At 40.2% G+C, this 15,965-nt stretch overlaps 1 protein-coding gene across 2 annotated transcripts in view; it reads left to right on the top strand.

Annotated features, from left to right (window-relative positions):
• LOC125463445 (semaphorin-3E-like) overlaps positions 1-13,853 on the top strand; it is a 262,044-nt gene extending 248,191 nt beyond the window's left edge. For both annotated transcript variants that reach the window (XM_048554709.2, XM_048554708.2), the window contains exons 16-17: positions 4,279-4,415; positions 12,339-13,853. In XM_048554709.2, coding sequence (XP_048410666.1) covers positions 4,279-4,415; positions 12,339-12,797 — 596 coding nt within the window. In that variant the 3' untranslated portion in view covers positions 12,798-13,853. The remainder of the gene's footprint in view (positions 1-4,278; positions 4,416-12,338) is intronic.
• The last annotated feature ends 2,112 nt before the right edge of the window (positions 13,854-15,965 follow it).

The raw sequence follows: 15,965 nt of genomic DNA, 5'->3' as shown, positions 1-15,965 counted from the left end.
TCCGGTTGGAATGCCATGCTTCTAGGAATTCTCGTGCATGTCTCTGTTTGGCTTGTCCTAGGATGGGTGTGTTGTCCCAATCAAAGTGGTGTCCTTCCTTATCTGTATGTAAGGATACGAGTGATAGTGGGTCATGTTGTTTTGTGGCTAGTTGATGTTCATGTATCCTGGTGGCTAGCTTTCTGCCTGTTTGTCCAATGTAGTGTTTGTCACAGTTCTTGCAAGGTATTTTGTAGATGACGTTCATTTTATTTGTTGTCTGTATAGGGTCTTTTATGCTAATGAACTTAAAAGACCCTATACAGACAACAAATAAAACGAACATCATCTACAAAATACCTTGCAAGAACTGTGACAAACACTACATTGGACAAACAGGCAGAAAGCGAGCCACCAGGATACATGAACATCAACGAGCCACAAAACAACATGACCCACTATCACTCGTATCCTTACATACAGATAAGGAAGGACACCACTTTGATTGGGACAACACATCTATCCTAGGACAAGCCAAACAGAGACGTGCACGAGAATTCCTAGAAGCATGGCATTCCAACCGGAACTCCATCAACAAACACATTGATTCGGAGCCAATCTACCATCCCGTGAGAAAAAGAACAGGAAATGACATCACCAACCCAAGGAAACCTAACCAGATAAATAGAAAGCGGGACATAACACCAGCGCTTCGTTGGAGGCTCACTGATGATGTTACCTAGTATGGTGACGAAAACTAACCTTCCAGCTCAGCGAGCAAACTCACATCCAGACTCTCACTGTCCACCCTATCTAATCCTCTGATCATCTTGTACGTCACTATTAAATCCCCTCTTAGCCTCGTTCTCTCCAATGAGAGCAGACCCAAGCCCCTCAGGCTTTCTTCATAGAGCCTGCGCTCCAGACCAGGCAACATCCTGGTAAATCTTCTCTACACCTTTTCCAATGCTTCCACATCCTTCCTGTAATGGGGCGACCAGAACTGCATGTAATATTCCAAATGAGGCTGCTCTAGCGTTTTGTACAGTTGCAGCATGACATCACGGCTCCGGAACTCATTCCCTCTACCAATAAAACCTAACACACCGTAAGCCTTCTTAACAGCACTATCAACCTGGGTGGCAACTTTCAGGGATCTATGTACATGGACACCAAGATCCCTCTGCACATCTACACCACCAAGAATCTTTCCATTGACCCGGTATTCTGCATTCCTATTATTCCTCCTAAAGTGAATCCCATCACATTTATCTGTATTAAACTCCATTAGCCACCTTTCGGCCCAATTCTGCAGTTTATCCAAGTCTCCCTGCAACCTGCAACATTCTTCCACATTGTCCACCACTCCACCGACTTTAGTGTCATCTGAAAACTTACTAGCTCACCCACCTATGCCTGCGTCCAAGTCATTTATAAAAATGACAAACAGCAGTGGTCCCAAAACAGATCCTTGAGGCACACCACTAGTAACCAGACTCCAGGCTGAATATTTTCCATCAACCACCACTCGTTGCCTTCTTATAGAAAGACAGTTTCTAATCCAAACAGCTGAATCTCCCTTAATCCTGTGCCTCTGTATTTTCTCCAGTAGCCTACCATGTGGAACCTTATCAAAGGGTTTACTGAAGTCCATGTACACCACATCAACTGCCTACCCTCATCCACATGCTTGGTCACCTTCTCAAAAAACTCAATGAGGTTTGTGAGACACGACCTGCCCTTGACGAATCGATGCTGACTATCTTCAAAATCAAATTGTTGCTTGCTAGATGATTATAAATCCTATCTCTTATGATCCTTTCCAAAATTTTTCCTACAACAGACGTAAGGCTCACAGGTTTATAATTACCTGGGTCATCTCTACTGCCCTTCTTGAACAAGGGCACAACATTTGCAATTCTCCAGTCCTCTGGTACCAAACCTGTAGACAATGAGGACTCAAAGATCAAGGCCAAAGGCTCTGCCACATCCTCCCGATCTTTCCAGACAATCCTCGGAAAAATCTCATCTGGCCCACGGGATTTGTCTACCTTAACACCTTCTAGAATTGATAAGACGTCCTCCTTACTAACCTTAATCCTTTCAATTCTAGTAGCCTGTAACTCAGTCATCTCCTCTACAATATTCTCCTGTTCCTCAGTGAAAACAGATGAAAAATAATCATTTAGCACCTCTCCAATCTCTTCTTAATGTCCACTTACAACATCCTTTGTAATTGATTCTCACACACCTGGAGTACTGTGTGCAGTTTTGGTCCCCTTATCTGAGAAAAGATGTTCTGCCTTTGAAGAGAGTGAATAAAGGCTTACCAAAATGATTTCTGGGATGGTAGGACTGATATATGAAGAGACACTGGATCAGTTAAGACTATAGTCACTGGGGTTTAGAAGAATTAGGGTGTTCTTGTAGAAACCTATGAAATTCTAACTAGACCATACAGATTAAAAGCAGGAAGGATATTTTCAAAGACGGGGCAGTTCAGAACATAGGGTCACAGTCTAAAGATATGGGGTAGACTATTTAGAACTGAGATGATATGAAATTTCTTCACCCAAAGAATGATGAGTATTTAGGATTGTCTGCCACACAAAGTGGTTAAGGCCAAAATATCAAATACTTCAAGAAAGGGTTAAATATCGTTCTTCGGGCTAAAGGGATCAATGGCTGATAAGAAGAAAGCAGGAACAGGGTATTGAATTGAATACTTTACATAAATGATTTGAATGTGAACACAGAAGGTAGGGTTAGTAAGTTTGCAGATGATACCAAAATTAATGCTGTAGCGGACAACAAAGAAAGTTACCTCAGAGTACAATGGGATCCTGACAAGATGGGCTGATGGTCCGAGGAGTGGCAGGTGAAGTTTAATTTAGATTAATGAGAGGTGCTGCACTTTGGAAACGCAAGTCAGGGCAGATTTTATATACTTATTAGGAAGGTCCTGGAGAGTATTGCTGAACAAAGAGACCTTAGAGTGCAGGTTCACAGTTCCTTGAAAGTGGAATCACAGGTAGATAAGATAGTGAAGAAGGCATTTGGCATGCTTTTCTTTATGAGTTAGTGCATTAAGTATAGGAGTTGGGAGGTCAGGTTATAGCCATACAGGACATTGGTTAGGGCCACTATCGGAATACTGCGTTCAGTTCTGGTCTCCCTGCTATAGGAAGGATGTTGTTAAACCTGAAAGGGATCAGAAAAGATTTACAAGGATGTGGCCAGGGTGGGCGGGTTTGAGCTACAGGGAGAGGCTGAATAGGCTGGGCCTATATTCCCTGAGCATCAGAGGCTGAGGGGTAATGTTACGGAGATTTACAAGATCAAGGGAGACATGGAAAGCATGAACAGCCAAGGCCTTTTCCCCAGGAATGTGGAAGTCCAAAACTAGAGGGCATAGGTTTAAGGTGAGAGGGGAAAGGTTTAAAAGAGACTTATGAGGCAACTTTTTCCGCAGAAGGTGGTGTATGTATGGAATGAACTGCCCAAGGAAGTGCCGGAGGTTAGTACAATTAAGAGGCTTTTGGAAGGGTAAATGAATAGAAGGTTTTTGCGGAATATGTGCCAAATGTTGGTTAATGGGACTAGATGTACTTAGGTTATTTGGTTAGCATGGATGTGTTGGACTGAAGAATCTGTTTTGATACTGTACCTCTCTGTGACTTCTTGACTCTATCAGCCGTGGTCACATGAATGGTGAACAGGCTCTAAGGGCTGAATGGCCTACTCCTACATCTACTTCTGATGTTTCTGTGTCTTAGTACTCTGGGAAGTAACTTTTGGGTTTAGTATGAAAGTGACTCTGCCTGCCGCTCAGGTTAATGTTCAAGACCCAAGGCAATATTTCTAAGGCATGCAGAAGAGATTCCACAGTGTTTAAGCCCAAATGTAACCTTCATTTCGTACCTTAAATAGGTTCAAAAGTGAAATGGTGCAGACGTTGTAAATTTAAAATAAAATCAAAAAATGGTTGAAGTCTTCAGCAGCTCTGACAGTATCCTTGAAGAAAAAAAATTCATGTTCTAAGTTTAGACCCATCCTTGGGTCAGAAGGTGTCGCGTTGGTATAATTAATACAAACTGGAGTCCTGCATTGCTGCATTAGGATGTACGTTCTGACATAGAACTCCTGAATACTATGCATCTTCACCCAGAACATGTTCATGAGGAAATTACATACTTTTGATGTTATGAAACCAAAAGCAGGATCACGATTTGATATTGCACACTGATAGTTTAGTTTTTTACATAAACAAAGAATCCTTCTCTTTCTTCCCTTGGTCAGGTGGAACATTTACAAAAACAGCAGAAAGGTTGTTATATGGCATTGAGAAAAACAGTACCTTGTTGGAGTGTAGCCCCAGATCTCCACAAGCAAAAGTATTGTGGTTTGTGGAAACAAACAACATGAAACAAGATGAGGTAAGTTATTTGTGGAGTGAACTTTAGCTTTTAAAATAGTAAGGATACAAAATCTTGCATGAGGGAAAAGCTTTGAATCTGACTGTTGTCAGTGGTGGGTGGGCAAATTGCTGGAATATTGTTAAATCTATAATGTTGAAGTACCAGTTGACCACACAATTATTTAAAATTTGCATTGATGCTTTTGAACTGGCGACCAAGCGCAGTATGTCTGAATTCACAGATGACACCAAAATGAGTGGTGGACTGAAAGTCTGCAGAGGGATATTGATAGGTTAAGTGACTGGGCAAGGGTCTGGCAGATGGAGGACAATGTTGGCCAGTATGAGGTCAGCCATTTTGGTTGGAATAACAGTAAAATGGACTGCTATTTAAATGGTGGCAAATTGCAGCAAGCTGCTGTGCAGAGAGACCTGGGTGTTTTTATGTGTAAATCACAAAAAGTTGGTTTGCAGGTGCGGTAGATAATTAAGAAGACAAATGGAATCTTGTCCTTTATCGCTAGAGAAATTGAGTTTAAAAACAGGAGGTTATGCTACAGCTGTATAGGGTGCGGTTGAGACCACATCTGGAGAACTGCGTACAGTTTTGGTCTCCTTGCTTGAAAAAAGATGTACTGGCACTGGAGGGGGTACAGAAGAGATTCACTAGGTTGATTCCAGAGTTGACAGGGTTGGCTTATAAGGAGAGATTGAATAGCCTGGGACTATATTGATTAGAATTGAGAAGAGTGAGGAGGGATCTTTCAGAAATATGAAATTATGAAAGGAATACACGAGATAGAAGCAGAGAGGTTGTTTCTACTGGTGGGTGATACTAGAACAAGGAGGCACGGCATCAAAATGAGGGGAAGCAGATTAGGACTGAGTTGTGGAGGAACTTCTTCACCCAAAGCGTTGTGAATCTGTGAAATTCCCTGCCCAGTGAAGCAGTTGAGGCTTCCTCGGTGAATGTTTTTAGGCAAAGATAGATAGATTTTTGAATATAAGGGATTTAAGGGTTATGATGAGCGAGTGCGTAAGTGGAGTTGAGTCCATAAAAAGATCAACCATGATCTTATTGAAGGGTGAAGCAGGCTCCACAGGCCAGATGGCCTACTCCTATTTCTCATGTTCTCATGTTCCTAAAAAGCCAGTTTTTCATTTCAATGAAACAAAGGTTTGTTGGATTGAGTGGTGCAAACATCATTCTCTGAGAATCTCATAGTGCTCTATTGTGGATTTAGACCATGCACTAAATCAGAATTTAAGCTGCAGTATTGACGCAGTGAAATGAAGCCTCTTTGTATCATTGTCACAATTACAAATTAGGTTTAAGGTGGAATGTTTGATAAAACTTGTGCGAAGACCAAGCCAAATGGTGAGTTGTTGAATAATATGTTATCAGTAATGAATCTGTCAGGGTATCATATATGTAAAAATTTCATGGCACTCAGGAGTTTGATCCCTTTCAAAAGTAAGCAACAAATTTTCATTCATAATGTCAGGAGGTATGGGATACAGGGTGATTTGGCTGTCTGGATTCAGAATTGGTTGGCTGACAGGAGGCAGAGAGTGGTTGTCGATGGTAAGTATTCTGCCTGAAGGCCAGTGTTGAGTGGCGTCCCGCAGGGCTCTGTTCTTGGGCCTCTGCTCTTTGTAGTTTTTATAAATGACTTGGCTGAGGAGGTTGAGGGGTGGGTTAGTATGTTTGCTGATGACACAAAGGTTGGATGTGCCGTTGATAGTATCGAGGGCTATTGCAGGCTTCAGCGAGACATTGACAGAATGCAGAGGTGGGCTGAGAAATGGCAGATGGAGTTCAACCTGAATAAATGTGAAGTGATGCATTTCGGAAGGTCGAACTTAAATGCTGAATAGAGGATTAAAGGTAAGATTCTTGGAAGTGAGGAGTAACAGTGGGATCTTGGTGTTCAGGTGCATAGCTCCCTCAAAGTTGCCACCCAGGTGGATAAGGTTGTTAAGAAAGCATATGGTGTTTTGGCTTTCATTAACGGAGGATCGAGTTTAAGAGCTGCGAGGTTATGCTGCAGCTCTACAAAACCCTGGTGAGACCACACTTGGAATATTGTGTCCAGTTCTGGTCATCCTATTATAGGAAAGATGTGGAGGCTTTGGAGAGGGTGCAAAGGAGGTTCACCAGGATGCTGCCTGGACTGGAGGGCTTGTCTTACGAGGAGAGGTTGACTGAGCTCGGACTTTTCTCCCTGGAGAGAAGGAGGAAGAGAGGTGACCTGATCGAGGTGTACAAGGTAATGAGAGGCATGGATAGAGTCGATAGCCAGAGACTTTTCCCCAGGGCAGGATTGACTGCCACGAGGGGTCATAGTTTTAAGGTGTTAGGAGGAAGGTATAGAGGAGACATCAGAGGGAGGTTCTTCACCCAGAGAGTTGTGAGCGCATGGAATAGTTTACCAGTGGTAGTCGTGGAAGCAGAGTCATTAGTGACATTTAAATGACTGCTGGACATGCACATGGACAGAGCAAGGGGAAAAAATTTCTCAAATCATTTCTTTACCTGTATTCCTATGAGTGTCCTTATGATGCCACCAACCATCCTGAGAAAATTCTCATTTGAAGTACCAGCACAGAAATGACAGGCTGAATGGCCTCCTTCTATACTGTTAAAATTCTGTAATTCTAAAAAAAAGATTAATCTAAATGATAGCCATTTTTAGTCATAGGACTATCGGAACAGGGATAGGCCATTCAGCCCATTGAGCCTGCTCAGCTATTCAGTGTGATGATTGTTGTTCGAGGACTTCAGTGCCTATTACTCACCTCACCCCCATAAACCTGTATGTCACTAGAAATCCATCAAACTCTATCTTAAACATACTCAGTCTGAACTTCCACAGGCCTCTGAGGTGGAGAATTCCACAAATTTGAATGTGAACATTGAAGGTAAAAAAATTGTCCTTATCTTACCCCTAAATGGCAGGCCCTTTATTTCTACATTGTTCCATATTGCTCAAAACTCCACAATCAGAAAAAACATCTTACCTGCATCCAACCAATCTATCCCTTTAAGCATTATGTAAATTACCATTTCTTTGAAACCTTATGAGCTGCAGGCCTAGTTTAGCTAGTCTCTTTTCACATGACAGTTCCACCATCCCAGGAACTCTACTGGTGAACCTTTGACACACTCCCTCTATGATGATCATGTCGGTCCCAAGACAAGGAGACCAAAACTGCTCATACTATTCTAGCCATAGTCTAGCCAAGCTCCTATACGATTAAAGCTAGATGTCACTGCTCCTGTACTCAAATCCTCTTGTGATAAAGGCTGACATTTCATTAGCCTTCCTATTTTCTTGCGGCACTTGCATGTTGTCCTTCAGTGACTAATCAACAAGAACACCTCAATATATTTGGTCATCTGTATTTTCTACCTCTTATCATTTAAGCAATGCTCTGTGCATCTGTTCCTCCGAACAAAATGGATTACTTAACATTTTTCCACATAATGTTCCATCTCCCATTTTCTAGCCCATTCACTATGCCCATTCAAATCCTCCTGAACCGTTTCATACCTTCCTCACAACACACATTCCCACTTGGCTTTGTATCATCTGCAAATATGGAAATACAACTTTGGACCCCAACTCTAAATCATTGATGTATGTTGTGAACAGCTGAAGTATACTGTGCTCATTGGATCTCCTTTCTCTATTTGGTTAGTAACATCTTCAAAAAATGTCAACAAGTTCATTAAACATAATTATCCATTTGCAAATTGATGCACAATCAGATTGTCTATTTATCCAATTCTTTACAATAGATTCTAATATTTTCCCAACGGCTGTAAGGCTAATAGGTCTGTGGTTTCTAATGTTCCTCTTGCTCACTTTTTAAATAGTGGGTTAACATTTGCTACCTTCTAATCTCCAGAAATTATTCCACAATCTATAAAATTTTAAAAGATGCCCATGCCATCAACTAAATCTTTGGCCACCACCTTCGACCTCCTGGGATGTTCACCATCAGGTCCTGAGATTTATCAGTTTCATACAATAATAGAATCCCTGCAGTGTAGAAACAGGCTATTCAGTCCACACCAATCCTCCAAACAGCATCCCAACCAAACCCGCCACCCTTCCTTAACCCTGTAACCCGCATGGCCAATCCAGCTAACTTACACATCTTTGGACTGTGGGAGGGAACCCACACAGTCACAGGAAGCATGTGGGGAGGCAATGGCCTAGTGATATTATCACTGAACTGTTAATCCAGAGACCCAGATAACATTCTAGGCACCCGGGTTCGAATCCCTCCATGGCAGATGATGTAATTTGAATTCAATAAAATATCTGGAATTAAGAATCTAATGGTGTCCATGAATCCATTGTCAATTGTTGATTAAACCCATCTGGTTCACTAATGTTCTTTAGGGAAGGAAACTGCCATCCTTACCTGGTCTGGCCTACATGTGATTCCAGACCCACAGCAATGTGGGTGACTCTGAAGTGCCCTCTGGCCAAATAGGTAATATATGCTGCCTAGCCAGCAATGCCTTCATCCCACTAATGAATTAAAAAAACACACACAGACACGTAGACAAGGCTGAAATTGAACCTGTATCCCTAGTGCTGTGAAACAGCACTGCTAGTCACTGAGCCTTTGTGCCACCTAATTTCAGCCCCATTAACTCCTCAAGTACAATCTTCATAATGAAGCTACTATCCTTCTCCCTCACCATTTAGATTCTCTAATTCTGGGAAATTTCTGGGATCTTCCTCAGTGAAAAAAAACACAAAGTAATGATTTAGTTTCCCTGCTATTTCTCAAGTTTACATTATAATTTCTTCTGACCTACATTTAGCCAAATGTTTCCTTTTTAGAAGCTTTTACCGTCCATTTTTATGTTTTTACTAAATTGCATCTATATTACGTTCTTTTGCCTTATCAATTTCTTGTTCCTCCTCTGTTATATTCGAAAAGCCTCCCAAATTTCAGAATTACAGCATCTTCTGGCAATTTTGTTCGCCTTCTGTTCTAATCTTGCACAATCCAATCGTTGCTTTGTCAACCACTTTGACTTTTTTAAAGTTTTTACATCTCAAAGGTATGTACAGTTGGTGTAAGCCCTGTGCTTGTTCTTTTAAAATTATTTTACAAGTTTTTTCCAGTCTAAGTTAATAGCATAATTAAACACTTTGATTCATTGTTGAAGTGAATACATAACCCAGCATTGTGTACCAACCACAAACTTTCACTCATCTTAAATCTGAAAAAAATGCACAAAATCTCAGTGAATGAATTTTCAACCACCTTCATATTAAATTACATTTCTCCCTCTATTTTCCCATGAGACATGGTTTATCTTTATACTTATTCCTCAAAGCCAATTCCTCAATCTAAAGTTTGCTGTACCATTGACTACCCTGAGCTGTGCAGTTCATGCTTCTGTCATACCCCTATATTCACTTTGTTCTTGGCTCACACATATTGATTTGATTATCTCTAATCATTTTATTATTTGTAGTTGGATTTTTTTTATTATGTTTGGCTGCCTGGTCATTTATATCAAAACTATCTTTCACTACAATCCAGTATCTCTGACATTCCCAGTTTAATAAATGGAGTTTGTTGTACATGTTTAATTACAGCGCTAACCTATAAATAGATTATTGATTCACATGTTGTTTTGAAATAAAAGGTTATAGACAAAAAAAACGAAGCCCAGCAAAGCTTAAAAATGTCTACCCCACAATTCAACGTCTAATGTTGAACCACTTACATTTTAGCTTCAGCTTTTCATTCCGTGGTCATTGTAAACGTTCAAAATTGAGATTTTTGGTGAGGTCTTATCAATGGGACAGTTTATTAACTTCTTTAATAGAGGATCTGATGCTACATTCTATTGTCATACGAATAAATAGACGTATGAATTTTAAACAGAATTAGGCAATTCAGCCCCTTGAGCCTGCTACGCCATTCAATAAGATCAGGGAAAATCTGATTGTGGGCTCGACTCCAAATTCCCATCAAATCCTGGTAACTTTTAACTCCCAAGTTAGCCTATTCACCTCTGACTTAAAAATTTTCAGACACCAATGATCCACTCCTCTCTGGGAAGAGAGTTCCACAGACACATGACCCTCTGAGGGAGAAAATATTCTCCCTATCTCTTTCCTAAATGAAAGGTTTTTATTTTTAAGCTGTGTCCCTCATTGTAGTCTCTCCCATTAGGAGAAATATCCTTTCAGGATCTGAAATGACTCCACAGAGGCTGCTATCCCATCCCCAAGTCACTCTTTATTTACAACGCTGATCCAGCTCCCTGAGAGCCATCTGTCAGACTGAGCAAGTTGTCTGACACTTTTCTTTATATCTCTTAGCCAGGGCTCCCTGAAACTCATTCTATGAGATCCACCTTGCTGACCCCGTTATAATCACGACAGATCCACCCTTTCAACTTTCTTCAGGATCTTGTATGGCTCAAAAAGATCACTTCTCATTCCTACCAATCCTCCTCATCCTGTGGATCAACTGAGTGAACCTTCTAATGTTTTTATGTTTGTTTTCAATTAAGGAGACCAAGATTGTACACAATAATCCAGACGGTGATCTCGGTAATTCTCTGTGCAACTATAGCAAGTCATCCTAAAACTTTTATATTTCATTCCCTTTGTAATGGACAACTGCATTTCATTTGCTTTCTTGATCACTGCTGCACTTAACAAATTAAGGTTTTGTGATTCATGTGTCAGGAAACCCAGATCCCTCTATACCTCAGAGTTCTGCAGTCTCTCTCCCCTTAAATAATGCATTTTTGCAATCTCATTGTTAACTGACAGCGGTAATATTGTTTGTATTTTAATTATTGCTTATTACCAAGACTGCATTTTTAAAATGTTCGTGAGAAACTAGACTGTATTCTCAAACTGTTTGAAGAAAGAATTGTAATCTGATGTATTATATTTCATTGCGTTTTGACTTATTCATTAACCAGTAACTGATTATAGCTGGTAAAGGGAGGAATGGAATGATGAAGATTCTTCAGAACAGGATGCAATTCTTTCCTTTAATGGAAGCTTCAGTCCTGATGCAGACTAACAATGAAATATTCTGACTCATTCTGTGTACTACAATGCCAGCCATGAGCAGTGACTGTCTTCTTTCACTGAAAAGTCACACTCTGCAGTGCTGCAGGAACATCATGTCTCTCCCTATTGTCACTCTGACATAATGCCCCCAGCACCACATCAGAAAACATGTAAACCCTCACACTCTCTGCTCCTCCATAATGCCTCCCTGTTAAGTCATGTTGTCCACAGACAGGCAAAGGCAGTTTCTCTGTAACAATTGCAGTATTCCTTCAGAACGGAGAGGCTATCTTTCAGAGTCTAAGCCTGACTGAACCATGCACTCACCATGCTGATTTCTGAGTCCCCTGTGAGTGACCAGCAGCAGTGAACTGATTCAGATGATGAGCAAGTGAGATGTTTATGTGCTTCTTGCCTCAAGGTCTAAAGACAAAATGGGAACACAAACTTTTCCCTTTCTGTAGAGAATCACTGAGAATGTGTAAACCATATAAAAATGATCTAAAATGCTCATGATATTACTTAAGTTTAAATCTATTAGTTATTAATGTACTGAAACTGAGCATATTTGCATAACATTCCTCTTCCAGTATTTTAATAAAGGAATTGATGGCTGATAATGAATGTTCAATTTTATCATGTATTGTAGTCGGCATGTTCATTAAACTCACTGTGTGTGTATGTGAGTTAGACAGAAAGAAAGATTTCTCTCTAAGATGAGATGCCAGAAGCATTGTTGTTAAAGGCATCATTTTAGGATCTACTTTTTCCCCTCAGCCTAGTAACAGACTAGAAATACGCAGAGATATAAATATGGTCAGCAGGCACCTGTCAAAACTCGAGTTCTAGGACTTTCATGTCATCTTTTACAGGTCAAAACTGATGATCGTGTGATTAAAACCGAGCTGGGATTACTGTTCCTGAAACTTCACAGAATGGATGCTGGAACATACATCTGCAAGGCAAGAGAACATGGCTTCACCCAGACAGTGACAAAAATCAAACTGGATGTCTTGGTAGAGGAGCAGATTGACAGTATATTTCATAAGAGTGGAGGAGAGGAGAGACCACGCAAAATGCCATGTGCAGTGCAACTTGGGAACCATCAGGGAAGTAGGCCATGGTACAAAGAATTTCTCCAGTTAATAGGCTACAGTAACTTCCAGAGGGTGGAGGAGTATTGCCAGAAAGTATGGTGCATTGAAAAAAAGCGAAAGAAAAACAAAGTAGCAGGCAGCAAATGGAAATACAGCAGCATACAGGAGAGAAAAGTGAAAACTCGAGGCCAGACAGAACATCGGAGAGCACCAAGGCATGCTTTAGATACATGAGGCGGTGGTGGGGTGGAGCAGAAACATCTGAGTGTTTTCTTACAAAAAAACAGAATGATACACTTGTGATAAAAACGTCAAACAAATGTTTTAACAAATGTATCTCCTCTCCACAAGATGCACAACAGGTACCTATTTGACATAATTGGATTTGAACATCAGCTTTCATTTACTCCATGTGCGAACAGGCCTGTGTATGTGTGTAGCACTGTTGTTGGGAACAGTTCCTGTAACATCACAAAACGTGTGCTTTAGGGATTAACATGCTTCTTAAAATTCAAGACCACTGTTGTATATAATTCCACAGAGCTTTGCAATTAACCCTGAGTAGTTTGCTTAGTTATCTCTTCCATGACACTGTTATTGTTCGTTCCCTGCTTGTTTAAGGTTTTTTTTCTTTAATTAGACCTGTGGATGGTTTATTGTCTGAGCAGAATTATTAAATTATCTCTGTGACAATATGGCAAATGTTTCTTTGTTTGTTGACTTAAATGTCACTGAAATCCATCAGATCACTATCTTGTGAAAGCATTGTAATGAAGATGATTAACAATTCATTGGCGTTGCTGTGTTGGCAAACGTTTTCTCAGAAATTTATTTCATAAAAAATAGCTCTTCGTTAACTAAGATGCTTAATTCAATACAGATTTTGATGTAACCATGAATATCATTCAACAATTAAACAGGCTCAATTAGAGTAAAAAGCAAGTGAAAAGAAAAACGTCGATCTTCCATTAACCTCATGGCTTTATTTGATAATTAAATGCAAATTACCATAACAAAGATTGCAAGTTGGCAATGTTTATATTCAAAAAAATCCTGCTACTTTATTTTTTTAACATTAGCATCATACCTGTTGAGACTTAGAATCATTTTTCAAATCAACTTTAACAAGCTGATGATTTGTCATTCCTCTTCAGTAAAACGTCAACACTTTACATATTTATTCATTTTTAAACATAATTAGGATTGTTGTCAGAGAGACAGGAAAATATCAGGTTAATGGGAGATTACAAAGAAAACCGTGTTCTTTAGATTGTTGAAAGTTATGAACAAATGCAGGATATATATGAAATAATAAAACTTTTTTTACTGCAAGGTGTATCAATTCTTATGAATGGAGATAGCAAGAACTGCAGATGCTGAAGTCAGAGCCAATACAGTGTGTGGCTGGAGGAACCACAGCAGATCAGGGAGCAGCAAAGGAACTGGAAAGTCGATGTTTCAGGTTGGGAAGGATCCTGGTCAACTTTCCTGATCCTCTGACGCTGCCTGGCCTGCTGTATTCCTTGATTCTTATGAATTTGTGTTAAATAGCACCTGCCATGTGTCTGCCTATTTCACTGGTGTTTACGTAATCTGTTACTAGAACACCCTCTATTTATCACATGACAAGTCTATCAGTCTCAAGCTTTGAAATTACCCAAGGTCAGTGTATTTCTATAAAGCAAGAAGAAACTAAAATCTTAATAGTGACCCATAACGATTTTCAATGCCTTTTTCTCCCCAGTGTGCAGTTACCTCTGACTCCTGTTCATTGGCCAATTACGTGCCCAATTCCCACTGTCCCATTAATATCCCAACCTCTTGTGTTTTTGTTTCCCCAAACTGATGATTATATGACAGAGTCAAAGCTGTACAGCATGGAAACAGGCACTTCAGTCCAATAAGCCCATTACGACCTGATATCCTAAATTAATTGAGTTCCACTTACCAGCATTTGGCCCATATCCCTCTAAACCCTGCCTATTCATGTACCCATCCAGATGACTTTTTAAATGTTATAATTGTATCAGCCCCCACCAGTTCCTCTGGCAGCTCATTCCATACATGCACCACCCTCTGCATAGAAATGTTGCCCCTTATCGGTCCCTTTTAAATCGTTCCCCTTTCACCTTAAACCTCTGCCCTCAAGTTTTGGACTCCCCCACCCTGAGGAAAAAATCTTGTATATTTACCCTATCTGTGCACCTCATGATTTTTTAAAACTCTACAAGGCCACCCCTCAGCTTCCGATACTCCAGGGAAAATAGCCTCAGCCTACTCACCCTCTGCCTATACCTCAAACCCTTCAAGCCTGGCAACATCCTTGTAAATCTTTTCTGAACACTTTCAAGTTTCACAACATCCTTCTTATAGCAGGGAGACTACAAGTGCACACAGTTCTTCAAAAGTGGGCTGCCACATATCCTCCCAATTCCTGGACTCAGTGCACTGACCAATAACGGCAAGCATACCATGTGCCTTCTTTTCTATCCGAAGTTGCTTTTGAGACTCCACATATTAAATATCTGTTGCATTGCGATCAACATTTTCTGAAGGAGTAGAATTCAAAGGCTACGAAGTTTTGTTAAACTTTTACAAAACCTTAGATTGACAGCATCTTCCACATCCATGACCTCCAATAACTAGAAGAATAAGAGCAAAAGATGATGAATCAGGGATTAAACAGATAAATCTATCAGGGAAATTTCAATGGTCTTCAGAAAAGGCTGAGAACTGACGTTATCAAAATTATTTAAATTATGAAAATCTTGCTTCAGGATGGTTCAGGAGCTAAGAGAATAACGCAAACTGACTGACCCGAGTATCATTGCTGATTCTTGTGTGAAAAGTCGTTCGGCAGATTGGATTTGAACAAACAATCTTTGTTTGAAGGTCTGGAGCTCCATTTACTGATTTCGATATCTGATTCAATTTTAATGTTCGTATTGAGCTGACCACATTCCCCAAGAATATCTTATATTTTTTCTTTCATCTGAACTACAGGTGAGGATTCTAGACTTAAATCATGAGTAAGAACAGAAACAAAATTGCAACAAAGCTCACCTGATATGAGCTTAGCGCGATGTAGTAGTCAGTCAGTTCCAGAGATTTGGTTGCATTAAATTAAATCCTTAAATGCAAGCATAGAGTATTTGTTGGTGGATAATGATTTAACTAGAAACTCCTGAATAAACACACAAGTAGCCAAGCTGAGAAGGCAGATTCATTCAAAAAGCACCTCTGGGAGTCCCTTAGTGCATTGTGCTTCATCCTCCAGATCATTTCAAACAAACATGAATCAATGACTCATGGGGGATGTTAATTCCATTGAATTGGAAAGTATAGTACACCTACATTAGGACATCATATTGCCATCTTACAGTCAACATGTCCAATGGGCTA

The sequence above is a fragment of the Stegostoma tigrinum genome, chromosome 25 (assembly GCF_030684315.1).
Source record: "Stegostoma tigrinum isolate sSteTig4 chromosome 25, sSteTig4.hap1, whole genome shotgun sequence".
In the NCBI taxonomy this organism is placed as follows: domain Eukaryota; kingdom Metazoa; phylum Chordata; class Chondrichthyes; order Orectolobiformes; family Stegostomatidae; genus Stegostoma; species Stegostoma tigrinum.
Note: the sequence above shows the minus strand (reverse complement) of the source record. Positions and strands in the feature narration are given on the sequence as shown.